Here is a 27,338-nt window from a genome sequence, read left to right on the forward strand (position 1 = left end):
CATCTATGTAGTATTCTTGTTTAGACACATAGGAGAAAATTTTTTACTTGTGTGGAAACACTGAGATCCAGGATGTTGGAACTGACCTAGTCTCTTTTAAAATGTAAATTTCATTTTAAAAATAGATGGAGAGAGGGACTATACGAGATTTAAAAATTTGGAACAACTAGGGGCACATGGGTGGCTCAGTTGGTTAAGCTTCTGTGCGGCTCAGGTCATGATCTCACAGTCCATGGGTTTGAGCCCCGTGTTGGGCTCTGTGCCGACAGCTCAGAGCCTGGGGCCTGCTTAGGATTCTCTCTCTCTTTCTCTCTCTCTCTCTCTCTCTCTCCCTCTCCCCCCTCTCTCCCTCTCCCCCCGTCCCCCACTCGTACTCTGTCTCTCTCTCTCAAAAATAAATAAAACATTTAAAAAAAATGCAAGAAACAAGCCTTAATTATGGATCCCCAGAAAAGTCTATAAAAGAAAATATGAAACCAAATTAGTAATTTGATTATGGATTATGTGTTGAGATTATGGAATTGTCCATTTTCTTAGATGTGAAAATGGTACTGTTGTGTTTTGTAGGGGAATGTTGTAATTCTTAGACTGTGCATACTGAAGTATTAGGGATGAAGTGTGATATCTGTCATTCTCAGGTGATTTGGAAAATCTGTGGAGGGGGAAGGAATGCAAAGTGCACCCCAATGAGGCAGGATGATCATTGGTAAATCTGAGGGGTATACACCTGTGTACTGATTGTAATGATTTTTCTATTTTCCTGAAGATTTGAAGTGTCCAAAAACTGGGGGAAAAATCTCTTCAGAGCCCTGTGTAGATTTTGTCTGATGAAGACTTCCTTTTCCCAAGCACACCAGCTAGAGGTGATTTTCTCATATGAATTTTTATGACTTTTATGTTTCTTTTATGATTCCCAAACCTAAATGCATATGAGAGCTGCCTAAGTTGACTTTTTAAATTTTTTTTTTCAACGTTTTTATTTATTTTTGGGACAGAGAGAGACAGAGCATGAACAGGGGAGGGGCAGAGAGAGAGGGAGACACAGAATCGGAAACAGGCTCCAGGCTCCGAGCCATCCGCCCAGAGCCTGACGCGGGGCTCGAACTCACGGACCGCGAGATCGTGACCTGGCTGAAGTCAGACGCTTAACCGACTGCGCCACCCAGGCGCCCCTAAGTTGACTTTTTAGAAAAAATTACGAACTGCTGGACCCCACAATGAGCCTATGTTAATATACTCTGGGAAGATAGGCCTGACAATCAAACCAAGGCTTAGGACCGCTTATTCTGTATGTATTAGTTAAATTTATCTTTTTCACATATTCCCACCTAACCAGCATGGGAGCTTAGGATCAGCCTTGTAGGTGTCCCACAGTCCTTTGCCCCTTTTTGCTGGCACAGTGTTATGTGTGTTCCACACAGTAGATGTTTGGTAAATACATGCTGACTATATATGTTCGCTAATTTGTTGACAGTCTGAAGAGGTTACCAGAAACGTCTCTAAATTCTGAGAGATTAAAATAACCTAGCTGATAAAAGTGCTTAGTCAATTCAAAAGATTCATTTGAAAGCTGTCTAGGTTTTAGTTATAAAATTACAGGTTTGGTTTACAAAAATAACATGCCTGTTATCGGTAAATATTTGAAATTAAGAGTTACCAGTGGAATCATAAATGAATTTCATTACCTCTGCAAACAGACATATTCAGAATCCAGTACTTAACAAAAAAATACAGATACGCAGATAAATAAAGGGGTTGTTAGTATTGGAATTGAGATGAGGGATAATGTGGTAGCTAGGTAATAATGCAAGAAAGGAGAAACAAGCAGAGATTAAAACTTTTATGAGTATGATTTTTATAAGCTTGAAGCTAGGTTTGAATATATGAATAATAGTAACAGCTAACAATTTTTCAGTGTTTACCATATGCCACAGATCGTACTTGATCTGAAGTATTTGTGATCCCTAAAATAGCTCTTCCAAATAGATGGTATTATTAATTTACAGATGAGAAAATGGAATCTCAGAGAAGTTAGTCATGTGCCCAGATTCACGTAGCTAATAAGTGGTGGAATCACGAACCAAACTATTTAGTCTAGCTTCAAAGCACTTGCTGGCAAATACAGGAGAAGCAGGATAGGGTATGGTTAAATATAGCTTCCCTTAATTTGAGACTTTGTGAAGAAATGGTATGGTAAATGGGAAAACATTTTATAGCATCAGTTCTTTGAAAAGAAATCTAAACAAGGGGCGCCTGGGTGGCTCAGTCAGTTGAGCGTCCGACTTCGGCTCAGGTCACGATCTCGCGGTCCATGAGTTCGAGCCCCATGTCGGGCTCTGTGCTGACAGCTCAGAGCCTGGAGCCTGCTTCAGATTCTGTGTCTCCCTCCCTCTTTGCCCCTCCCCTGCTCATGCTCGCTCTCTCTCTGTCAAAAATAAACAAACATTAAAAAAAAAAAAATTAAAGGGGCGCCTGGGTGGCGCAGTCGGTTAAGCGTCCGACTTCAGCCAGGTCACGATCTCACGGTCCGGGAGTTCGAGCCCCACGTCGGGCTCTGGGCTGATGACTCAGAGCCTGGAGCCTGTTTCCGATTCTGTGTCTCCCTCTCTCTCTGCCCCTCCCCCGTTCATGCTCTGTCTCTCTCTGTCCCAAAAATAAATAAACGTTGAAAAAAAAAATTTTTTTTTTAAAATTAAAAAGAAATCTAAACAAGATAAAGCAGTTAGGGGAGAAGGGTTGGTGTTTACTAGGGGTTAAATAGTTGCATAGGCTCATAGGGAGAGTATATAAGAAGGGCATGTACTGACCAGTATTCAAGAAGTACAGTATCATAAGTTCTTTTTCTGCACAGAAGCAGTCTTCTGGTGTAGCTGCAATATTAACCTAGACTGCATAATCTATCTTTAATCCACATAATGTATTTGTATGTGTTAAAATAGCTGAAGTAAACTTAGTTTTACTTTTGAATTAAAAATTTGATTAAACATTGTCTCAACAATAAACAGCAAAATTAGTATTAATAGTTTCAGTTATCCATACATTTTTAATATTTCATTGGAATGAGTTATGGCAGTTATCTTTTTAGGTAAAGCAAATTTTTACTTCCTATAAAAAAAAGAACAAACAGGGGCACCTGGCTGGCTCAGTTGGTGGAGCATGCAACTCTTGATCTCAGGGCTGTGGGTTCGAGTCCCACGTTGGGTGTAGAAATTGCTTAAAAAATGAAATCTTGGGGCGCCTGGGTGGCGCAGTCGGTTAAGCGTCCGACTTCAGCCAGGTCACGATCTCGCGGTCCGGGAGTTCGAGCCCCGCGTCGGGCTCTGGGCTGATGGCTCAGAGCCTGGAGCCTGTTTCCGATTCTGTGTCTCCCTCTCTCTCTGCCCCTCCCCGTTCATGCTCTGTCTCTCTCTGTCCCAAAAATAAATAAACGTTGAAAAAAAAAATTAAAAAAAAAAAAAAATGAAATCTTTAGGGGCACCTGGGTGGTTCAGTTGGCTAAGCATCTGACTCTTGATTTAGGCTCAGGTCATGATTTCATAGTTCGTGGGTTCGAGCCCCATTTCGGACTCTGCCCTGACAGTGCAGAACCTGCTTGGGATTCTCTCTCCCTCTCTGTCTGCCCCTCCCCTGCTTGCTCTTTCTCTCTCAAAAATAAATAAATAAACGTTTAAAAAATACTAAAATAAAATCTTTTAAAAAAAGGAACAAAGCTACATTCTGGGTAACAAACTAGTACAGAGAATCTGTGTACAACTTCTATCCATTAAATGTAATGTTCTAGGACTCTTATCACAGTAATTCTAAATTAATAAAATATATTACTCATTGAAGAAAAAACATAAATAGTTAAGACATAATTTTAAAAGTCAGAAGAAAGCATTTCCCTGTTGACAACTTAGAAATATCATTTTAGAACTTCCAGATAAGTGACATAGAAAAATGATGGCAAGATTGTTAAACTGAAATTATACATGACATTGGCACAGAAATAGATGGATCAGTGGAACAGAGTGTAAAAACCAGGTCAAGCATTTATCATATGTCAGTATTTGATGAAGGTGACACCTCAAATCAGTATGGAAAAAATGGACTCTTCAGAATACATTAACGCAGTTAATTGGTTAACCATTTGAATTTCGGTAGATCCCTATCCCATGCTATATACAAAACAGATTCTATATGGGTTAAAGATTATAAAAAAAAACAATAAAACAAAATCAGTTGAGTGAAATTTGGTATAACCATGTAACAGAATAATATGTACCATTGAAAATGATGTAAGAGTGTGATTATTGACCTACAGCCAAAATCATGTTATGTTGAGAAATGCAGCATAGTATTTACAGAATTTCAAATTGTGAAAAATAAAAAAATATTTATGTGTTTATGCTTAGGAAAGTCTGGAAGAAGAATTATGGGTGATTTTTGTCTTTTCGGTATTTTCTGCCAGAAACAATAAACCTGTACTACCTGCGTGCAGGATTATTCTTTGTTTTTTAAAATTCTGCAGGACTAAAAAAGCTAAAGAAAAGTTTGACGATAGAAGAGGAGGATGTGGTATCTTCCTGAGGAGAAAAATGGAAAGACACAGAAGGTCAAGTGCAAATGAAGTTAGGCAACGGAGGCAAAAAATAGTTTGTAGAATTCCAGAAACAGTACACGGTGTGATTTCACTGAATCAAAATGACAAAGGTAACTGAAATCAGTAGAATCATACAATAAAACATAATAAGTATATTCAAAAGTGGAGGATGAGCATGATGAGCTTAGAGAGCTAAATAAATGCTAACTAAGCAGTTGTTCAAGGGAGATTTACACCAATCTCCCCGTTTATCACTTGTCTTTTGTATAGTGCTTTGTGATTTTTGAGAGCTTTTCCATGCATCCTATTTGAGAAAGGTTTGTCTAGCTTCGTAATGGCAGATACCATCCTCTGTTTTTATGGATGAAAACAGTGAAGCTTATAGAATGTTTTGGTGACATGGCTAGTTAATAATGAAGCCAAAGTCAGAACCTGCTTTGCTTATCTTGTGGGTGGTCTTGTACGATTATACCTTATTCTCTCACAGACATCCAGGGAAATGAGAGCAAGTCATGGGAAATATCCAGTGATTCTAGTCAAGCCTGAAAAACTGGATGTGAATAGATCATGGCTATTACCTAATACCTACCCAGCAGGGTTGTCTTTCCCCACCCACTCAAAACTTTTAAGACTTTCAAAGGTGAAATTTTAGAAGTATCGATGAAAGTTTTAAGTGAACTATGATAGCTCATTTTAATGTAATTTTATTAGATTAGCAAAGATGAAGAAAACTGAAACGCTGTTAGCAAGGGTTCTAGAGAATGGATGCTCCATGCTGCTGGAAAGAGTTTAAACTGGTATATTTATAGAGGACAGTCTGGCAGTACCTATCAAAACTTAAAAATTATTTACCTTTTTCCATATCTGTTTTACTTCTAGGAGTTTATTCCAAGAATATAGTGGGAAGATGCCCAGAGTTAACATGTGCAAAGAGTTCACAGCTTTGTTGATTTTTAAAGTATTGCTGTCTTTCTATATTGGCTGAAATTTTTTCAGTGAGTACTTAATGGCTTTTATGAGTAGTGAAGTACTAACAATGCTATTTCATGGAAAAATATAACCATTCTATTACAGGATTCTTACATTACTACCATAACTCCTACACGTTAAGAACAGCAGCTATGACCCTGGATATTACTGACTTTCTCTTTCATTTGTGACAAACAATAGTTCTATAATCAGTAATGGATGAAAGGCAAGATGGTTTGGGGGAAGCAGTGTGATTGGATGGAAAGAATATGGGAATCCAACAACCTAAGTTTAGAATCTACCTTTGCCCCTTAGCTAGAGTTAGGATTTGGGGCAAATTGGCTAACCTCTCTAAAACTTGATTCCCATCCCCACCCCCAGTTTGAGTGAGGATAATTAAAGCATCTCTCCTGGGGTTGTTTCTGTACCAAATAAGATTAGGTTTGTAAAATTTCTTTGTAGACTCCCTGATTTGGGAATAAAACAATAATCAACATTTATTGAATGTTACGTGCCAGGCATTGTACTAAGTGCTGATTTACTCCTTATATCAACCCGGTGTGGTTAACAGTTACTTCCTTTTTGTCAAGTGAGGAAATTGAGACTCAGATTTAGGAACCTGCACAGGGCCACAGTTATAAAAAGTAGAACATAATGGAAGATCACACTTGGAGAGAAATGTACCAAGAGATCTCTAAGAAGTTATTCATGCCTCACCAGTCTGCCAGAGTTCAAGGAGATGCATACATGTGAAGGGAGGACCCAGTGGAAATAATTTACTCACAGGGGTCTCTTTCTTTGCTCATGTAAATAGCTAAATTCTTATGGGTTGAGAAACAATGTAGGAAACTCTGATATTTAGAATGTTAAGAATAGAGTTTATATGGGCTTGAGACTGGAATGGTCTTATTCAGTATTCTTAGAAATAATCTGGAAAAAGGAAAACCAGAATTCCTTAAATAGAAGACTGAATTTCTTCTGAGATTGGAACATTAGGGTCATACTTGCAAAGGGGGTGAATAGAACATGACAGAAAAGCTTCAATAGAAGTTGTTTAAAATATATATATACCCAGAGGGGCATCTGGGTGGCTCAGTCGGTTAAGCGTCCGACTCTTGATTTCAGCTCAGGTCATGATCTCGCAGTTTATGAGTTCAGGCCCGCATCCAGCTCGGCACTGACAGTGCAGAGCCTTCTTGGGATTCTCTCTCTCTTCCTCTCCTCTGTGCCCTTCTCCGTGCGCGCGCGCGCTCTCTCTCTCTCTCAAAATAAATACAAACTTTGGGGGAAAAAAACATACACCCAGAGTACATTCCGAAAATGGTAACCTCTTTGCTACCAGTTAATGATATCTTAGAAGGTGGTCATGTAGATATTTTAGATTATCTTCTACCTCTCTTGTCTCCCACTGCCCTCACTGTTACTTTTCTGGCTATCACCCGAGAATATATGTGAAGCAAAATGGAAAATCTGTTCACCTTTAATAGAAAACATTAGCAGGGTTATTACTATGTATAAGTAGAAAAACATAATGTAACTAGGCCAAAGTCAATGATAGGTGATTAAAATAGTTAAAAGAACATAGTGGTTTTTACATAAGAATGGACACAGGGCCTCAGTCGGGTTAAGCCTCCGACTTCCACTTCGGCTCAGGTCATAATCACATGGTTTGTGAGTTCGAGCCCTGTGTCGGGCTCTGTGCTGACAGCTTGGAGCCTGGAGCCTGCTTCAGATTCTGTGTCTCCCCCTCTCTCTGCCCCTCCCATGCTCATGCTCTGTCTCTCAATGATAAATAAACATTTAAAAAATTTTTTTTTAAAGAACAGATGGAAAAGACTGGGATTTGTTTGAAATGAAGGTTTGGCACAGATGTGATTACTTTCTAAATCTGATTTCTAGAGTACAGATGAAGGGTACATTGGTTTATGTAGCAAATTCTGTGGCATCCTGCCTTATCACCACCCAGATTACTCTGAAGTTATTAAAAAAAAAAAAAAAGGATACTACCTTTTAAAAGATCATACCCTTGTGGGATGCCTGAGTGGCTCACTCAGTTAAGTGTCTCTTGATTTCAGCTCAGGTCATGATCTCCTGGTTTATGAGATTGAACCCCTGTTGGGCTTTGCACTGAAGATGCAGAACCTGCTTGGGATTCTCTCTCTCTCCTTCTCTCTTTGCCCCTGTCCTGCTTTGCACACGTGTGCTTGGATGCTCTCAAATTAAAAAAAAAAAAAAAAAAAAATCATACCTTTGTACCATTAACAGTCTGAAAGCATTATGCTTTTGAGATAGATCCATGTTAGGGTTGTTTGCCCCTGACCACTTTACAACTAGATTTTAAAATCTATTCAAAAAATGTTGAATAGTTCAGTGGCAAGATATTGAACTTAATGGCACAGTGATCCATGTAATTATCTTACGTTCTTCAGAAATAATTGGTTAGAGGAAATTGCAAGTAAGAAAAAAATACATAGACATTATCTAGAGGTTATTTTGGATTAATACTCGAGATGATTATGTTCTAAGGAGAAACTGTGGTGTGTCCATTTTAAGGTGTAAGGAATATGTGGAGATAGTTCCACCATCAAAGATTGTATGTAAATTTTCCAAGATGGGAGATTATGATGCTGTTCCAGGTCAGCAAAATGAAGACTTAACAAAGAATGGGCCTTCATGCGAGGTCTATGATATAAATAATAAATATATTTGCGTAGTTCTTTACAGTGTATAAAAATGCTCTCCCATACTGTGTAGAAGTGAAGCTTCAGCCAGCTTGTTGGATGTTAAGTTTTCTCTGCTTAATGGCTGTATAGTCTGAATTCTGTTATTAATATATTTCTGACTCCTAGTTCTTTTCTGAAGCAGTCTCTTCATTTACTGTTAAGTGTGTCAGGGGGTGTCATGATCCTTTAGTTTTCGTAATTGTATGTTGCTGTGACTTTAGGACTGTGTTTTGACCAAAGATAGTTTTGTAGCAATAGAGACTATATTATTGAAGTTCTTTGCTTATTTATTTTTTCCTTTTTCCTAGATCTGTTCTAAGGACCAGGATTCATTTGGGAGATGGTTACAGAATTGAACCATGATAGGCATTGAAAATATAAATTCAAAGTTGAATGAAACACCAATCCTGAAAGGGGAGTAGTAGTATGTTTAAAGTGGTTGCTCTGGTGTATGTTGAAAACTTGGTGTTAGTTAACTTTTCAGGTTTCAAAGTTTTGTTCTGTCATTCTAGAATTACAGAGGAATTACTTCATAGGAGACTTTGGGTAAATGTTGCATTAAGTAATTTCTTAGTGTGTGCCACTAAGCTTTAATCCTGAGATGATTTCTTGCAAAAAGGAGTTCTGACGCCAAATACATTTGGGAAGAGTCTGTAATCTGGGTCCTTTCTTGGAGTTTCATAGTATACTCTAATCTTGTTCGTTGAAGCATTGTTTGTAATAGTTAAGAAACAGCTTAAATATTCATGGATAGAAGAGTGGAATCAGACTATTTTACAGCAGTTAAGAAGGAATTGGGGCACCTGGGTGGCTTAGTCAGCTGAGCATCCGACTCTTGATTTCAGCTCACGTCATGATCCCAGGGTTGTGGGATCGAGCCCTGCATCAGGTTCCATGGTCGATTCTCTCTGTCTCTCTCTCTCTCTGTCTCTCTCTCTCTCTCTGCCTCTGCCCCTCCCCCTGCCCCTCTCCTCTTTCCACTTCTCCATCTCCCCCTTTCTCCCCCTTTCTCCCCCTTTCTCCCCCCTCCCCCTTCCTCCCTGCCTGTCCCTCTGCCCCTCTCCCTCACTGGCTCTCTCCCTCTCTCTTTAAAAAAAAAAAAGAAGAAGGAATGAACCAGATCTTGATCTTTCAACATGGATGCATCTCAAGAACAGTAATTTAGAAAAACATTACAGAATGAGAATGATGGATGTATAGTATATAGTCTGTGTGTTCTTTTGAAACCATATGCTTTTACCAGCATATCTGTAGAGTATGAATTCATTTTTGTAAAGTCAAAAGGATTCAAACCAGCAAGGTGTGATATGGAGAAGTGATTGGGATTGGGGATGATGATCAAAGCATCCTTTTTTTTTTTTTTTTTTAATTTTTTTTAACGTTTATTTATTTTTGAGACAGAGAGACAGAGCATGAATGGGGGAGGGGCAGAGAGAGAGACACACACACAGAATCGGAAGCAGGCTCCAGGCTCTGAGCCGTCAGCCCAGAGCCCGATGCGGGGCTCGAACTCACGGACGGCGAGATCGTGACCTGAGCTGAAGTCGGGCGCTTAACTGACTGAGCTACCCAGGCGCCCCAAAGCATCCTTTTTAAGAAGGGAAATAGCCATGTATTATTTGCAATAAAAATTAAATGCAAGTAAAATGCCTGTTCAGTGCTCAGAGGGCTACTTTCTTTTACCTCATTGGAGATGCCTAACTTGCTAAGTTTCAATTCCATCCTGCTGTGTATTAATTCAGTTCATTATATACAAGTTAAACTTCATTTTGAGCCTCGATTCCACTAGGAAGAAACTGTTTTCAAACTATTCCATTGTAATGTGACTGTTCTTCACACATTTTAAGGAATAAATGAAGTAATTGATACAGTGTAGTCTGTGCAGATTCTCAAGAGATGGATTTATTCAGGCTTACCATCTTTGGTCCAGGAGGTCTTTAGGAGAGCAACAAAGAGAAGTTTGAACTTGGTTCTTGAGCCGCTAGTGGAAGAGCTGAGAAGCAGTACCTGTACTGCTGAGTGGAAACATTGCCATTCAAAACCTGTTAAGCTTAAAGAAGCAAACCCCCCTTTTGGTCTTTCCATTGCTGGCAATAATGCTCTTCCCGGTTCCATATCCTTTCCTTATCCTGTTCAGTAGACCTGATTTTGACCTTTCTGAGTCAAACTTGAGAGCAGTGGTGGTTTTATTTGAGTTTACCAGTCCCTGGGGATCTGTTTTAACCTCTACATGTTACTGCCTTTAGTGACCTAACTTCTTCCTGAACCGGTGTTAGCATGCAGTCCATTTGCATAAAAATTGGTAGTGACGTAAGAGGATTCTTCCACCAGAACACCAAGTGGAAATCAGTACAGTATAAACTAAAAATGCTAATAAGTAGGGTGAACTTCAGAAATGTTTCAAGTAGCTGGGCATCCCCCAAGGATGGAAGGGCTGCAGGGCTTGATTATCTGGAAGAAAGGTATGAAGCCTCCTGAACTGCCCTCCCCCGCGCCCCCCCCCCCCCCCCCCCACTTCTGCCTGATCAGCAAATGCCTTGCACGTGGCCGTAGCTCATTATGTGTTCTTGGTCACGACTGTGCACTGCTTGGGAGAGAGTTAGCCTTATCGCCAGTGACGTCTTCATGTAATTTTGAGGTGGGGGCTAGGGTTGAAGATAAGGTGCAGAGAGAACTTACAAAGAAGAACTTGAGCACGATAAGTCAAATTTTGCTTGAGTACTCCCATAATACTCCATGAGTATTATGGTTGGTTGTTTTTGTTTCCTAGTGCTTAATTGTTGCAGGAACATCTGTGTCTCAATTGTTTTTGAATAGAGGCAGGTTTTCTTTAATTGACCAGTTGGATTCTTCCCCTCTTTTGTGTCTGTGATACAAACATCATCAAATTATTGCACTACCATTTACTTTGTAGTATTGATCAAGATTGTGGCCAAAACTGTGGATTTGATATCTGTTTTTGGATACAGCTTAAAATTACTCCCAAGTAACAAGTTTATCAACATGCTTATATTCTTAGTGATTTGATAAAGACCATTTAAATAAGCTCAATTCCTGTAAGTATAAAATTACAGAAATGTTTAAGATGTCATTTCTTCTCAGAACAAGACTGAGAGCTTTTGGTGAGTTCTCTAGTTTGGCTTTCTTGCCTTGGAAGTCCTTGGAAATCTGTTTTGAGAGCGTTCTAAATCCTGCATATTCCTGTCTTCTAGGATTTTTTTCTGGTCAAGCAGACAGTTCAGGATACAGAATCCAAGGATGAATGTTCACCGTGGCAGTGAGAGCGACAGGTTATTGCGGCAGGAGGCTGGCTGCCTAACGGATGAAAGCCCAGCTGCGGCACAAGAGAAAGAAACAAATAGCCCGGCTTCTTCTGGTCTTCAGAACCTTACTTATCCTCTAGGCCCCAGGAGCGATGGTATGACGCTTAAATCTTGACTTCATTTGGTGGGCTTTCCAACATCTGAGCATCCACTCTACCCAGAAGGCATGCATATTCTTTACCCAAATAAAATATCCAGCCAATTGGCTTAGCTTACATATCACAGCTCTATACAGCTGACCATCACAAAAAATCTCCACTTAATCAGTCCAGCATATCTAATGTGGCAATGATAGTACAAGAAAAATTGTCTTGGATTCCGAGTCAGAAGACACATTCAAATTCTAGCTCTGCTCCTATCATCTGTAACCTTGGATGAGCTGCTTAATCTTTCTGAGCCCTGCTTTCTTAATCTGGAAGACAGGGATATTAATAATCTTCTTACTTCATGAGACCAAAAGACTTTTTAGTTATTGGACGTGCCGGCTCTTGATAAACTGTTAGGTTCTTCTTAATTTTTAATAAAGACAGTGGCAACACTAATAATATCAGTTACGGTTTATTGAGCATTCACTGTGCTAGGAACTTTACATACATTTTTTTTTTAATACAGGGTGGCAAATCTAGACCACTGCCTGTTTTTGCAAATAAAAATTTTAAATAACAGCCATCATAATATGCCTATTTGTTCACATATGGTCTTTGGCTCCTTTCCTGCTACAGTGACAGAGACCATGACCCACAAAACCCAAAATATTTAGCTTCTGGCCTTTACAGAAAGCTTGCTGATCTCTGCTTAATCCTTGTACAGATGAGAAAAGTGAGGCTTCAGGAGCTTAGAAAACTTGTTCCGGTTCACACTGCTGGGAGTTAGGGGACTGGGATTTGAACTTGTGTCTTTCTGACCAGGGCCGTGCTCTTCTACATATTTTAGCTGCCAGAGGAGCAGAGTGTGCCTGCCATCCTAGAGTGTACCGTCAGGGAGAATTTGTGCAGGGCGTTTCTTTTCGTACTCACCCGTTTATGCTGGGTGCAACTTGAGGTGTCCTTCAGGAATCAGCCCAAGTTAAATTGCTTCATTGCTGGGAGGGGGTGCAGGGGAGAGGGCAGCGGGCGGGGAGGGAATCAAGCATTCTAAAATCTGAATTTGTGGTGTAGGTACCTACTTTCAGTTTTTAGAACAGCGCTGTGAATGTGAAAGCCTGTCTTGGTGATTAAAGTGTTCTCTTGTTGTAAGCTTGCCTATGGATTTTGTGGAAGCTTGGCTCTTGGTATGCAAACACAGGGCCACATTGAAAATTTGTCAAAAGCTGTAGGACGTGAATCCTCAATAGGTTTTTGGTCTAGATTTTGGTTTCCTTTTCTCTAGAAGCAAATGGAGTGGGGGTGGGGGGAGTGAGTGTTCTCTAGGTCACAATTTATTTGGTTATCTAAGTGCCCAAAGTCAGACTCATTTCCCAGAGATCATGGGCAGTAATCATGTTCATGAATTATTGTGTACAAACTTAAAGTACATGAGGAATGGGAGATTTGGGGGGAAAAAAAAGATTTGAAGAAAATGTAGAAAAGTGTTAATTAAGTTTGTCAAATCTAGGTGTCAGGATATGCATATCGTTAACTCTGTGCTTTGGTATGTTTGAATTTTTCCTTAAAAAACTTTTTTTTTAACTTATATTAGGAGAACTGCCAATTTAAAAGAATCCTGTGGTAATCCTTTATAAATACTTTCCCCTGATTGTCTTCTGTGTACATCCAGATTTCAGCTACAGCATTTAGTTTTAAGCCTTTTTTGCATGATACAGTATTAACACACTTTGAAGTGCTCTCACATATTTTATTTCAGTTGATAAAATAATCCTGTGAGGGAGGTGGCGTGAACATTATTTTCATTTTACAGAAATGAACAAGGTTTGGGAAATTAAATGAATTACTTAAAATGACTCTTTGGTGATACTAGGATAGAAAACTGAGGTTCTGGGAATGAATCCTAACCCAAGGCCACTTGCAGTGGAACCTTTCTGCTGAGGGCAAGACTTGCCTTTACAAAAAATGGTGTTGACAATGTTAGGATTCTTCTGTGCATAGTGAAAATGCATTTTTATGTGAATTTCTAGCAAAAGTAATGCATTAGACAATTAGAGACTATCATCCCTTCTGGGAAGTAAAATTTAGAAACATTTAGAAATTTTTGAATGTGGAAAATGAAATCGTTCCTGTACACAGAGGCAGCAGTTTCCTTAAAAAAAAAAAAAAGAAAAGAAAAAACAGGAAATATAAGAGTATTATTTAGAACTAGAAGTGGAAACGGAAGTAAAAAGTGATTGCCTCTGTGAAACAAGACAGGGGAGGGCACGGAGTGTGGTAGGGCCTTGCTGGTTGTCCACAGAAATTCTTGAGTGTTTAAATTTTTTAAAGCCGTGCACATAGTTTACTTTAAAAATTTTTAACCATTTTATTATAAAATGGGCATTATTGCCTTCATTCTCTCCTCCCCAACATACAAACCTGGAGAAAAGCTCAGGGTGATCCAATATGAGTTTCTAGTTTATTTTTCTTTGATTTGTTCGAGGCAAGAATTTTTTGCTTGTGAACACCTAAAAATGGGGGGTGGGGGGTAAATTGGTTTTTTAAAGAAGAGCAGTTTTATTCCCCCCCCCCCCAAGCCTTTTTGCTGTCATGTTATTTTGGTTTGTTTGTATGATCTTTTAGACCTTTCACTTGACTATGCCTCTCAGCCAGCAAATCTCCAGTTCCCTCACATAATGCCGCTTCCCGAAGACATCAAAGGCTCCTGCTTCCAAAATGGGAATAAACGGAACCATGAACCCTTTATGGCTCCAGAACGATTTGGAAACAGCACTGTGGGCTTTGGCAGTAACGTTCATTCCCAGGCGCCAGAGAAAGTGACACTTCTTGTAGATGGCACACGTTTTGTTGTGAATCCACAAATTTTCACTGCTCATCCGGATACCATGTTGGGAAGGTAATTGATGATAATTTCCTTCCAAATCCACTCTGTTCTCTATGAATAGAAATACCTGCTGTTTATCTTGCACTAGAATGAGGAAAAGAAGCACTGATTGCTTATTTTTCTACCTTCATACTTGTGTGAGACAGGGAGGGCAAGCTTGTAAAACACCTTATATCTGTTGATGATTTGGGGGATGTACTTAATTTCTTTACAAAGCCAGTACAGTAAAATGAGCCCCCACAACTACCTGAGCAGTCAGAACTGTGGAAAATAATCTGCTGAGTAGCATTCCTTAGTCCTCAATAAACTCACTCTAAAGCAGAAGTCAGAGACCTGATTTCTATTACTCCATAGTTTGTATACCTCACAAAAGTAATAATCTTCTCTGAGTTCCACGTCAAAGATCTAGAGTTAAGGTGAGATCTAAGTTGTTTTTTTTTCCTTTTGCCTTTTAATAAAAGATAGAATTAGACATGGGTTCCACATGACATAAGAACAAAGGCATTTTACTAAAGAGCATTTCACCTGCCATCCATTGCCCATTATGCTTGGCAGGAGGATTATGCTGTCATTTTCTAATGTCTCCATCACTATTCAAGTTTTCCAAAGCCAAATCTTTATATCTGGCTCTTTCGTTGTTTCGTGATTGAGCTCTCTTTTCTTCATGTTCCACCCTCTGTGCTGCTTTTAGACTGTAGTCTTACCATCTCCTGCCTCCAGCATTTTAGGGCTAGAGTTTAGGAAATGGAAAGAGCCTGCCAAGGAGGAGCACTGTCCAGAAAGTATTCTTGGAGCCTGGGCTGGGAGTGAGGAGATTCTCTTTCTGGCCAACCACAGACCTTAACATGAGGAAGAGCAGATTGGGATGGGAGTAAAAACAATAACTTGTATGTGTACACACAAACACTTGGCTTTTGAGGGTTTTTATCTACTTCAAAGTAGATCTTATTTAAAGATCTAATCTCACTCAGGACTTTGATTTAGAAATCAAAACGGACCATACTCATTTGTTGAGTTTTAGGCTAAATGGAATCCAGCTATTCAAATATATTTATATTTGAACATATACGTAGAGATTCATGATGAACCATTTTTAACCAGAATCAAACTTGTATATTTCTCAGACATCTGAATTAAGACTAAACTAGGACATTAAAACATTTTCCAGATTGGCCCTATAGTTTATCAGACTTGACTTCCTGTCCTCGGTCTTGGTATCACTACACTATTGCACCCCCCTCCCCCGCTTCAAAGTCAGCATTAGCCTCAACACAGGCTGCTCTTTGAGGTAGATTGCCTCTAAAAACAGTGATCAAGAGAAGCAAGCAAGCATTTTCTGGGTAATAGATTAATAGACTCTTGGGTGACGCCCTTTGAATCTAGGAATGAGTTGTCCCATGACAAGAGAGTGATTCTTTATCTGGGTGGTTCATCAGCTGAGTCAGCTGAAGTTATCTGTTCTGAGAGTTACTTGGGTCTGCTCTGTCCTGAGGTTATATACAGTGTGCATAAGCCTAGGCAGTGAGCTTACAGGTGTGGGCCAGTAGTCACAAGGGGGACAAGCTGAGAGATTGCAAATGGATTAACATTAACCCATGTCACTACCAGATAGAGAACTCTGAGCTTAGGTTCCGCTGATGATACTTGGGGGGCGGGGAGGGGGGGTGGATTACATGGCATGTTGACTATTTTGATTCATAGCTGTCTTGGCTAAACTTCAGCCAGAATGTTCCCCAAAAATGTCAGCATTCTTTGAAGACACTTATCAAGATGGATTTCTTCTGTATGGTATAGTGGTTTGAAAAGCATGTTATTTGGAGTCTTTTTCAGACCTTTGAAAAGCAGCCAATTTAGGGTGGCGGATAACAGTTTTGAACGTTGAACATAGGGGTTCCCAGCAGATTCAGGAAGGAAGTGGCAGTGAGGCCCAGTTGGAAACTTAAATCAGGCTGGCTGAAGATCCTGACTGCCTGCCTTGTCCCTCACTCTGGTTTCCCATTCCATAACTCAGATGTACAGTGGGAGTGGTGGAAGTCATGAGTCCAGTTTTACTGGAGGGAGGAAGGATGGGAAAAGAGTAAGAAAAAGGAAGATCCCCCTGTGCGCTCATGACTTCTGAGTTCATGCGCAGAGCAGACCCCTCTGAACTAAGTCAAACCACTGATGAGCCTAGTATCTACCATCCCTGCCTAGTTGACCTGAAGTTCCCATCTTTAGAGCTACTCCTCGGATTGAAGAGGGGCATTTCCCCCAGAATTCCAGCATTAAAAAAATGTATCAGGAAAGGGAGAACTTTAACATCTACACCTAGCGCTCTGGATTCATCTATCACATTAGATGTCTGAACAGCAAAACTCAGAAATACTGAGGACTGGCATACTAGATAATGCTAATTGAGAGAGGAAAAGAACAGGAAGGGTCAGGAGCGTGAGACCCCCTGTCTTCTTGAGCTGCCAGTTTATAGGTGGGTTCTTCGGTGGTGGGGAGGGCTTGAGAGGCAACCCTCACACACTCCAGAGATTTTCCAACTTGATTTGCTGTCCCAGAAGCACCACAGGTGAACCTGGAGGACTTGCTGCTTCATTTCTCCTTTGCTCAAATGCTGAAAGCAATTGCTGCCACCTTTTCTGTCTGGAGGGAGCTTCTTAATAGGGGTTGGATCCCACCACTGTGTTTTTAATTTATGAGTTCTTAAACTATGGGAACGTGGAATGGAGTCTTACTGAATGAGGTGTCAAGGGGTCAGCCTCATCTGTGAAGAATCCAGCTGGACTGCGGAAGGTAACATTGTTGCCTGGTATCTTTCAGAATGTTTGGACCAGGAAGAGAGTACAACTTCACTCGGCCCAATGAGAAGGGAGAGTATGAGATTGCTGAAGGAATCAGTGCAACCGTATTTCGAACCGTGCTGGTGTGTAGGAGCCTTTCTGTTACCTCCTCTTCCCCAGGGGCAGGCGCAGACTCAAGTCAGAAGACTTGAGGTCTCCATCAGATTGTTAACTGACTTTCGGTCTGTAGTTCCATTACTGCCCTTCCCTCTTTATTTTCTATTGTGGTAACTTTTAAGTACTTCTTGCCTGTCAGGTACCAAGTTGGGTTTAAACATGCCAGGAGAGCCAGGAGCCACTTGGCCATCTGATAAGTCATCCAGCTTGGTGGTAGTTCTAGTATCCTATCAGTTTAACAGAACCAGGAATGAATAGGGGGTTGAGGAAGTAAGTTTTCATCTTGTTCTTCGCCTTCATTTCTTATTTTTAATGTTTACAGGATTATTACAAAACTGGTATCATTAATTGTCCGGATGGCATCTCGATTCCAGACCTTAGAGATACATGTGATTATCTCTGCATAAACTTTGACTTCAACACTATCCGATGTCAAGATCTGAGTGAGTACAGGAGCACTCCCAGCTGCATTTGAGCCACTGAACTTTGAGTTTGCTTGAAATTGACTGGTAACTTTTTGTTACTAGAGTTTCAAGCCTAAATTGAAAATCATCTGGGGAGGCAGGTACTGTGATACTAACCCATTCCCTCTCTCATACTTCAAAGCACTGTGAGGAAGTAAACAAAAGAGAACATGTGTTCGGTTCTAAATCTAGCTTGTCAAGTGAGTCACCAAGCTAATTGCTTCCCCTCCAAGGACTTGGTGTCTCAGTTCTTTAATAAATAAGGATACTGATTCTTGGACATGAGTGAGCCTTCCTTCCTAAAGTCAAACAGCATAAATTGGCTGGGTTCTTCTTAGAATTATTTTTATCATTTTTTTTTAATTTTTAAAATTTCTTTTAATGTTTTCTACTTACTTTTGAGAGAGAGAACATAAGCAGGGGGAGGAAGAGAAAGAGGGGGGAGACACAGAATCCAAAGCGGGTTCCAGGCTCTGACCTGTCAGCACAGAGCCCGATGAGGGGTTCGAACTCACAGACCGTGAGATCATGACCTGAGCCGAAGTCATATGCTTTAACCCGCTGAGCCATCCAGGTGCCCCTTAATGTTTGTTTATTTTGAGACAGAGAGCAAGTGAGGGAGCGGCAGAGAGAGGGGGAGAGAGAAAGAATCCCAAGCAGGGCTGGACTCAGGGCTTGATCTCATGGACCATGAGATCATGACCTGAGCTGAAATCAAGAGTCAGATGCTTAACCAACTGAGCCACCCAGGTGCCCTATTTTTATTATTGTTATTGTTTACTAATAGCTTTATAACTGTGAACTTGCTTAATTCTTACAACAGTTAGCCCTGAAAGCCAGGTGATAACCCCATGTAACAAATGAGAAGACTGAGAAATCAGCATGTTCAAAGCTCTAAGCATTAAAGGTGGCATTAGAACTGATTGACTGCAAATGCCATTTTCTTATCATCTCCTAGCCTTCCTGAAGTTATTTTAAAAACTATTCTTTGAGGTTCATGATACATTTCCCTGCATACTCCATGAAGTTCTCTAGACTTGTGGTTTCCCTACTGAGTTTAGCACACAGTTAGAGCAAGTCCCTTGGTGTCATTAAACTTAGATTATTCCTCTTCTGTGCTACTGTAACTCCATGCAATTGGGGTCTAGAGCATCTTGAGAAGAGGTACTACAGTCATCCCCAGACAGCAGTTGTATCTCTTATAGAATTAATGTTTATGGTTTGACCTTGTACAGCTAATAAAACCGCACTTGTTCAGAATGCTCAGGGATTATTAAGCATGAGAAAGTTAAAGAGTAATGGAATGTGAAACATTTAACAAAATCAGCTTAATTAGCACTTCAGAGCAAGAAACAATTTCTGCCTTTAAAATGGGCCACCTCTCCGGAATTTATCAGTGACAACAGCCATTACCTCATAGTCTTTTTCACTCCAGTAATCTCTGCGCTTGGGCAGATAGGACGTTCACCTGCATTTTCTCTCCCCAGGCGCTTTACTGCATGAACTGTCTAATGATGGTGCTCACAAGCAGTTTGACCACTACCTCGAAGAGTTGATCTTGCCCATCATGGTGGGCTGTGCCAAGAAAGGGGAGCGAGAGTGCCACATCGTCGTGCTGACGGATGAGGATTCTGTGGACTGGGATGAAGACCACCCCCCTCCCATGGGGGAGGAATATTCCCAAAGTAGGAGCCCCCTGCACGGTGTAGATGGTTTCAGCGGGAAACATGCTGCCCAGAGTAACAGCTGCATCCTGTAACCAGCATGACTGTCACTGTTAAGCTGGCAGTGAGCACACTCACCTGGTGCAGTCTAGTGATGCACATCTAACTTTTATGCGGCTTATATGACATTGTTATTCCTCCCATTCCTGCCCCCGATGTCTGATACTGTGGCAGTGTGGTGGCGATACCGAGGCCATTAATTGGTGGTGTCATTCTTCTCTCCATTTGTGTCATTTTTAAACCCTTTAAAAAAAATTTTTTTTAACGCTTGTTTTTGAGAGAGAGCATGAGCAGGGGAGGGACAGAGAGAGATAAGGAGACACAGAATCTGAAGCAGGCTCCAGGCTCTGAGCTGTCAAGCACAGAGCCCGACACGGGGGGCTGAAACTCACAAACCACGAGGTCATGACTTGAGCCAAAGTCGGATGCTTAACTGACTGAGCCACCCAGGCGCCCAAATCCTTTTGAATTGGTAACAGTTCAGAAAGTACAAAAGGTTATACATTGAAAAGTCTTGATCCCATCCCTGCCTCATCTACCCAGTTTTCCTTCTCAGTTTCTTTTATATCTTCCCAGGTGTATTCAGTGCACGACCAATTACATACATGATTTTTCCTTTTTTTTTTTCAAATAATACCCTATTCTACAGACTGTCCAGTACCATGTCTTAACATAAAAACCTTCCGTGATCTTTTTTTATGGCTGTATGGTATTCTACTACATGGCTGTGCCATAATTGATTTAACTAGCTGTGTTGTTGATTTAAGCTAGAAATTATAAATGATGCTGCAACAAATATCCTTTTAAACATAGTCTTTTCACACACATATATCTCTATGGAATGATATTCCTAAAGGGGCACCCGGCTGGCTCAGTTAGTAGAGCCTGCAACCCTCTCATCTCAGAGTTGTGAGTTCAAGCCCCATGTTGGGGTATAGGGATTACTTACAAAAATAAAATCTTTATTAAAAAAAGTTTCCTAGAAATGGAATTTCTGTGCCAAAGCTTTGTTCCTTTATAATTTTGGTAGATGCTGCCAAAGTTTCCTCCACAAAGGTTAAACCATCTCAAAACAACATATGACAGGTTTGTTTCCCACACCCTCAGCAAAACAGCGTTTTATTAAACTTTCATCTTTGCCACTCTGATAGGTAAAAAAATAGCCTCTCATTTGAATGTTTCAATCTGCATTTCTCATTTCATGATCAAGACTCACCATCTTTTCGTTTTTAAGAGCCATTTTAATTTCCTCTTCTATAACTTTATTTGTGCCTTTTGCCCATTACAGAATGGATTGTTAGTCTTTTACTTAGTGATTTGTGAAAGCTCTGTGACCACTCTTTATATATTAAGGAAATCAGCCCTTTGTAATAAGAGTTGCAGATAGTTTTCCCAGTTGGTTGTCTTTTTAGTTGTGTTAATGGTGATTTGGCTACACAGCAATGTTTTGGGTTTTTTTATGTAGTTGAATATATCAGTTTTTATTTTGTGGCTTCTGGCTTTTATGCCGTACCCAGAAAGGTCTTCCACACCCTGAGACTATAAAAATTTCTCACGTGGTTTCTTTCTTATGTTTGATCTATTACTTAGCATTTAATCTGTGATCCAACTGGATTTTTTTTCTTTTTTCTTTTTTTTTTTTGGCATCAGTGTCAGATATATCTTTCATTAGTCTGATTCTCTTAGCTCATCTCCCTCCTCTTTTGGAAGTCTTCACTCCGTGACTAACCCAGTTTTTCTTTTTTCCAGTTCTTTATAGCTCCAAGCTCTATAGATTTTTCAAATATATCGAGAATCGTGATGTCGCTAAAACAGTGTTAAAGGAGCGGGGCCTGAAAAACATTCGCATTGGAATTGAAGGTAATAAACATCCCAGTTAGTATACAGCTTGCTTGGCTTATGGAGCAGGTTGTATCTATGGGCACAGCTTCGGTCCTTAAAACTCAGCTTCCAGAGGACCTAGAGAATAGGCACATATGCAAACCACATTCCTACCCCTTTGAAGGATTCCTGTTTTTTTGTTTGCCCTTACGTTTCCTTTTCATGTTGTATCTAGTTGTAAATGCTTTAAAACAGCTGCAGGAAGAAGTTCCAACTTAACTGTTTGGGACAAAGAGCAGTGAGGACTAAGGACACTGGTGGGCTCACCAAGTGCGAGGGCCATTCCTCCAGGTCTTGGTGAGGATCTTTTTGGGATCTGGAAGGGTCCTTCTGAAAACTATAGCTTGGAGACTCAAAATTTTAATTTTTTCCACCACATACCTTGGAGGAATGTCTGTATGTGTTGATAGAACTGCTTTAAATGATCTTGAGCAATGACTCCCAACCGGTGGTCTCATGGAGGGGTCTTAGACACTGATTCTTAGAGAATGCTGAAGCTATTCTGGTCACACCTCCACGAGTGTTTTTTTAATCTCGCTGTCTCAGTCTTGCCCACGTAGCCCATCAGATCTTCACTGTGTCTGACTCAGGTTGGAATTTCAAGTTGGAAGAGATTTTTGAGATCTGTTAAATCTCTTTCCACTGCGTCATTCTTTGGTAACTGGAAACTCCCGGAACAAGGTGATAAGGATTACTCCATTTCCCAGAGAAGCCCATCCACTGTTCTACCATTAGAATATTTTTCTAGTAGATCTAGTAGATCACTTCCTCTGTCGTCTTCTTTCTAGTTCTAGCCTCTGAAGCTACTTTGAGTAAGATTTCTCCCATTTCCATGTGATAGCCTTTCAGATTTTTTAGGCAACATTCCTGTTTTTTTCTTGAGGCTACACATTACACACCTTCTTAACTGCTTCTCTTACAGCGTGTTCTCTACGCAGTAGAATTAGAGGACTGGAGTTAGCCATGGCCTAGAAAGACTTCTCTGGTATTGCTGCCAGGAACTAACAGCTTCTGAAATTATGCACCCTGCCATTAGAAGGGATAGAATTTTTGTTACTTCCTTTCTAAGGGATAAGACCTATTCACCCGGATAGATGGGAAGTGCGCGTGTAGGTGACTGGGAGTGGCAGAGCATGGTCAGGGGTCATTTCCCCAATAGTTTTCATGCACAGTCTTTGAATTTGGGAGACAATTGATGTGGTGAGGGAAGGGAAAGTATGGAAGCTGGAGTGAGCAATTTGCTGGAGTCATGGGAATGGCCTTTTGCTTTATTTCAGGTTATCCTACCTGTAAAGAAAAAATTAAGAGAAGACCTGGTGGCCGATCTGAAGTAATCTATAATTATGTGCAGCGCCCCTTTATCCAGATGTCATGGGAAAAGGAAGAAGGGAAGAGTCGCCACGTGGATTTCCAGTGTGTCCGAAGCAAATCCCTCACTAATCTGGTGGCTGCTGGAGAAGATGTCTTAGAGGACCAGGAGATATTAATGCACCACCCACCCCAAGTGGATGAACTTGACCGGCTGAACGCCCCACTTTCTCAGATGGCTTCTAATGACTTTCAAGATTAGGGCCAGCTGTGGACCTACCCCTCTTCGGAGCACTTCTCTGTCCAGAATGTCCACAGCCAGTCCTCCCATGGTTTGTCTCACCCTGAATAGGAGACATGCTTCTCCATCCTCTCCCTTTCTCCCACAAATAACCTGTGTCCTTTTCATTACTGAGAAATCTGTGCCTCCGGCAGGGGATGAAAGGCACTCACTGGTAAATAAGCTACCAGCTTGGCAGTGGCCCTGGTAACTTGAAAATTTGGGGTCTGGTGCTGTTTACTCAGTCTTTGCATAACTGCAAAAAGCAGGAAAGGAAGTCAAGACTCCTGTTGCCTCCTATTCATCAAAGCAGTCCTCATCCTTTACACTTTGTTCTTGGCTTTTGTTTTGTTTGTTTTATACCAGGCGAAATGAATTACTGAGCAGCAAAGGGACCAGACTTTAAAAAGAGACAATCTATCTCTGGCTTCCACAACCAGGTACTAATGGGAGTCTTATTCAGGATTTAATGAAGATGCCATTCCTGGTGGCCTCTGTGCCCAGATTGCATCCGGAAGACCTAGGCTGTCATCAAAATGTCCAAAAGGAAATTTCTTAAAGAGTTTAAATTCAGCTTTGTTTTTCATTAATGCGACGAATAATTCAAAACCATACAGATTCTTTGACAGGAACTCTAGTAATAGCGGAACAGTGTTTATGAAACCTTTTTAGGCTCAAGGTTTTTGAGCCTACACAAATCAGTTATTTGGAATGATCATTTGGAATGAAATTCACAACTCAAGTACAAGAACCTCTCCAAATCAGGCCACTTTGATCATCCTGTCTCGGAATCTGGTGTGAAGCCTTTAGGTCTTCACCCTAGGGCAGCACATTGCTATGGGTGTGGCTGGGAAACCTCAGTCGATACGGTTTAAAGATTTTCAAGAGATGAGCAGAAATTTCTCACAAGTGCTTGGTTTCTCAACAGAAAGACTTCTAAAAGCTCCTGGGAAGGGGACATTTGGGGTGAAGCTGAGTGCGGAAACATCACCTCACAGGCTTTGTCCCAACGCAGGATTTTTCTTTGTATGTTCTTTTCATACTGTGGAATTCTTTTGGATATCAGGATATTTGTTTTTGAAGTAGCCAGTTACACAGCTCACACTGCGTAAAAAAAACCGTACTACTGTCATCCCCAAAGGAAGGATGAGTTGAAGGGATATTACACCTAGTAATTTTGTTTGATCTGTCGACTCTTGTGTTAATAATGCATTGGTGTAGGACAACCGAGATCACTCCCCCCAAGTACTAAACCATTTTCCCTTATGTCCCCATGGCTATTAGCAGAGCTAAATTTCAAGTCTAGAGCCAGATGTTAAGTGTCTGGGGATAATTTGTCATTTTGTGGTAAAGGTGGTCGTCTTATCACCTACCCAGAACCTTTACTCATCACAAATTTCAAAGAGGTACATGGTTTCCTTAACATCTTTAAGATAATGTGACTAGTTTTCTTAAATTCCATTCCCATAAGATACCATAGGACAAGTTAGTGGATTCCTTTTTTTTTTTTTTTTTTTTTTTTACTGTTTATTTTTTTGAGAGAGACAGAGACAGAATGCAAGGCGTTGGGGCAGAGAGAGAGGGAGACACAGAATCTGAAGCAGGCTCCAGGCTCTGAGCTGTCAGCACAGAGCCTGACATGGGGCTCGAACTCACAAGCTGTGAGATCATGACCTGAGCCAAAGTCGGATGCTCAACCTACTGAGCCACCTAGGTGCCCCAGTGGATTCCATTTCATGACTGCCCTAGTCCTAGTCCTCCAAAAGTAAAGTCAGATGGATGTCAAAAGCTGCTCTTTCCAGGCTTGAAGAACAAGAATGTTCTTAAGAAGTGTGTTGTCTTGTGCATGTGACCAGCAGCACAGTGGAAATCAATGCTCTGTTCATTACTCGTAAAGAAGAAGTAAGGGGTTAAACTGAGCCATCTCCCACCTACAGAGTTCTTCTGACTCCCACTGGCATCCAGTTTGTAAGGCTGATGGCAAGGGTTAAAGTTTAGGATTAGTGTTTTTTGTAGCCAGAGGTTACTTTTAGGTCTGTGAAACTCATGGACTCATTTGTCAGGTTTGGCTTTAACCTTACCAGCCCTACACTCATACCCACTAACTGACCAGCCCAGATAATTGTTTAATGGTGCTTTATGCTTATCAGTTGACTTCCGTGCCATCACAGAGGAAGTTAGAATTAACTGTGTGGTCTGGTAAGTATAACTTCTGTTGTACATCTTACGTATTAACATTTAAGTATAAACATGCCGCAGCTAATACTCTAAAACTTATTAGTTCTTGCTTAGGTAAAAAGCCAGGTATGAAAGTATGGCATGTACTTAATAACACTTTGTTCTGTGTAAATGATTAGTTTCCTCAGGCTTTCAAGGAGTAGTTCTTTTTTCCTCCCCAGAGTGGGTTCATGTGCATTTGGCCCCAACCCATAGGGTGAGTGAGCTAGAAACCTGTACAGGCAAATCTGCCAGTGTCCCTAGATGATGGTGACAAAGGGAAAAGTGGGGCTCACAGGTCCCTTCTTGTGGAGAGGGAGGTTTCTTCTGCACCCCCACCCTCCCAGTCTGGAGCTCAGCATCACTGTAGTTTGGTGGCTCCCCTTAGCCATAGCTGCTTGTTCCTGGGGCCAGGACATTCCATAATGGCAGGACCATGCAGTCCCCAGGGGGACAGTGGCCGGGTTGCCGTCATTCCCTTCAGAGTCCGTTAATGGCCAGCTGGGTAAGAGGTATTTCTAATAAAGGTGGAACTCAGGTTTGGTGTTTTGTTTTTTTCTTTTTCTAAGTGCCTAAATAAGTAAGCCAGGCTGTTTATACAGAACCATCTTCAAAATAAGATGGTTTTGCTCAGACTGTCTTACTCAGAGGTATCTCAGCAAGCCAAGATAAACCTGAATTTGAGGTTTAGAATCTGAGTTTGTTAATGCATCATTATCATGTATCGTTAACTAGGAAACATTTGGCATTGAGCTGGAGAGTGGGCAAAGAGTGTTAACATGTGTCTGGTGAGATTACTTAACGGTTTCTCCAAAGAGGAGGGAAAGTATCAGAAAAAATGACAGCAAAAATGGTAAGGAAGCTAGAAAGTAGCTAGACTGACTGCACAATTTCTAACAGCCAATATTATTTTAAGCTAAATTCCAAGAAACCAATGTGGTATCTAATGTATACAAGTCTACGAAAATACTGTGGAATAAGCCCAGGAAGGATGGATGTATTTGCAGAAAACAATCAGAGCACAGGCTTTTTAACTCAAATTGTCAAAGTGTGATATGGAGTCTTTTTTTTTTTTCTATCAAGTCAATAGAAAGTTAAGAACCAAGGGATTTTAGTAATTTATTCAATGCCACTTCTTGCCATTATTTTGAGATTGTTAAAATGGGCATAAGAGTTCAGAAAGGGAACCTGATGCCGTCACTGGTAGAGACGGAGCCACGTTCGTGCTGTGGGTGGGATCACCTCTGCGGAAGAACAGTACATTTTCTCTTAAAGGCAAGATGCTTATAGGTTTTACCTCTTTACTTTGTATTTACTTTGAAAGTTGCACTTGTTCACCTACCAGTGTTTACGAAATCCTGTATTTGGGATGCTTTTTCTATAATAAAATATGATCATTTGTGTTCGTGTTGTTTTTTAGCAGAAAATAAAGTTGGAAGTCAAGATATTAAAGGGACTGAAAGAAGTAGCACCTTGACTGCCCAGAACAGCCTCTTCCTTTCCTGTGGGGCTGTCGGGTCACTTTGAGCCTGTGTGTGCCTTTCCCACCCTATTTCTTTGTAACTCCGAGGTTTCCAGAACCCTAATAGTCTGCCTTCTTGAGTCCCTGGTTAACTGGAATTCAAGACCTCCTGAATCCTCAAATCCAACCAAGTAGGACCCCCCCCCACAAAGCCAAATGTAAGTTTGAAAGGCGAGAGAACTCACGGACTTTTCTGTTCTGGTTCTGGTTTAAAGCAAGTGAGGAACCATGGCAGGAATGAAAGGTCCCCTAGAAGCACTGCTGTAGAGCTTCTGGTTTCTCCTTTGGTCTCTGGTTTGGCCTTACTCTAGTCCGGTGTCTACTTAGAATTTCCTCAGGTCACTTAGCCTGGGAGCTTACTGGTGGTAAAACTCAAAGTGGGGCTAAAGCCAGCACCTCCCTAGCAGGTCTGCCTTCATTGGCACAGAGG

At 40.8% G+C, this 27,338-nt stretch overlaps 1 protein-coding gene across 2 annotated transcripts in view; it reads left to right on the forward strand.

Annotated features, from left to right (window-relative positions):
* The window catches only part of KCTD20 (potassium channel tetramerization domain containing 20), a 38,001-nt gene extending 11,212 nt beyond the window's left edge, over nucleotides 1-26,789 (forward strand). The window contains exons 2-8 of one of the 2 annotated variants that reach the window (XM_043592988.1): nucleotides 11,487-11,692; nucleotides 14,306-14,579; nucleotides 17,376-17,478; nucleotides 17,835-17,955; nucleotides 19,464-19,661; nucleotides 21,450-21,560; nucleotides 22,859-26,789. In XM_043592988.1, the coding sequence (XP_043448923.1) occupies nucleotides 11,533-11,692; nucleotides 14,306-14,579; nucleotides 17,376-17,478; nucleotides 17,835-17,955; nucleotides 19,464-19,661; nucleotides 21,450-21,560; nucleotides 22,859-23,151 (1,260 nt within the window). In that variant the 5' untranslated portion in view covers nucleotides 11,487-11,532 and the 3' untranslated portion in view covers nucleotides 23,152-26,789. The remainder of the gene's footprint in view (nucleotides 1-11,486; nucleotides 11,693-14,305; nucleotides 14,580-17,375; nucleotides 17,479-17,834; nucleotides 17,956-19,463; nucleotides 19,662-21,449; nucleotides 21,561-22,858) is intronic. The other variant, XM_043592989.1, reaches the window with a different exon arrangement.
* The last annotated feature ends 549 nt before the right edge of the window (nucleotides 26,790-27,338 follow it).

Source organism: Prionailurus bengalensis, chromosome B2, assembly GCF_016509475.1.
Source record: "Prionailurus bengalensis isolate Pbe53 chromosome B2, Fcat_Pben_1.1_paternal_pri, whole genome shotgun sequence".
Classification (NCBI taxonomy): domain Eukaryota; kingdom Metazoa; phylum Chordata; class Mammalia; order Carnivora; family Felidae; genus Prionailurus; species Prionailurus bengalensis.